Here is a 780-nt window from a genome sequence, read left to right on the forward strand (position 1 = left end):
GGAGCTCTGCTGATTGACTTATTCAGGTGTGTGTGATCATCTCCAGAACCCAGCTCACACCACACACACACACACACACACACACACACACACAGACATATACACAGACAGTGATGAAGAGTGCGCGCGCTCACCGCTGCTGTGGTCACGTGTTTCTCTCCTGCCCGTGCGCGTGCCTCTCCTCCTCATCCTGCCGCTGATCAATAACTCATCAATAACCGAAGATCATTCGCGCTGGTCGATCAGCTCACGGCGAGCGCGCGCTGCAGGAGGGGTTATCGACACTCTCCGTCAGTCGGTGATCAATAACAGACGCGCAAACTGCAGCAGATGCGCAGATATTCGCCAAAACACGGCGGAGCACAGCTCGACCGGAAGCGCTCTGCTGTCAACAGGAACAGGGGACGTGACGTCACTGCCAGAGGACCACAGCGCCGCGTGTGAGCGCCGAGAGGAGTGGACATAATCAATATTACTAGGTGCGTTCGACATGAAGCTCAGCTGCAGCCGGTGATCAACGAGATTAGCTGAGCGCAGGCGGGGCGGAGTTGAAAACGGAGCCGTCAAGACGGACAGCTGGACACTTCGGGACTCAAAGTTGCTGCAGTCATGATGACCGATCACATGCCGTCATCATATTTTTTTGTTATTTTTATTTATAACAATAAAACATTTACAAATAAAACAGAATACAGTCTCTACAAACTGTAGTTCCTTTTTAAACAATAAGGGAGAATTATGAATAACATAAATAACAAATGTATGAGAGAAATAAGAGGA

The 780-nt window shown here is 49.7% G+C and overlaps 1 protein-coding gene across 2 annotated transcripts in view; it reads right to left on the reverse strand.

Annotated features, from left to right (window-relative positions):
* znf276 (zinc finger protein 276) overlaps window positions 1–384 on the reverse strand; it is a 5,002-nt gene extending 4,618 nt beyond the window's left edge. For both annotated transcript variants that reach the window (NM_001083001.3, NM_001441941.2), the window contains 1 exon segment: window positions 135–384. In NM_001083001.3, the coding sequence (NP_001076470.2) occupies window positions 135–189 (55 nt within the window). In that variant the 5' untranslated portion in view covers window positions 190–384.
* Window positions 385–780: the final 396 nt, after the last annotated feature.

This window comes from Danio rerio, chromosome 25, assembly GCF_052040795.2.
Source record: "Danio rerio strain M-AB ecotype USA chromosome 25, GRCz13ab, whole genome shotgun sequence".
NCBI lineage: Eukaryota > Metazoa > Chordata > Actinopteri > Cypriniformes > Danionidae > Danio > Danio rerio.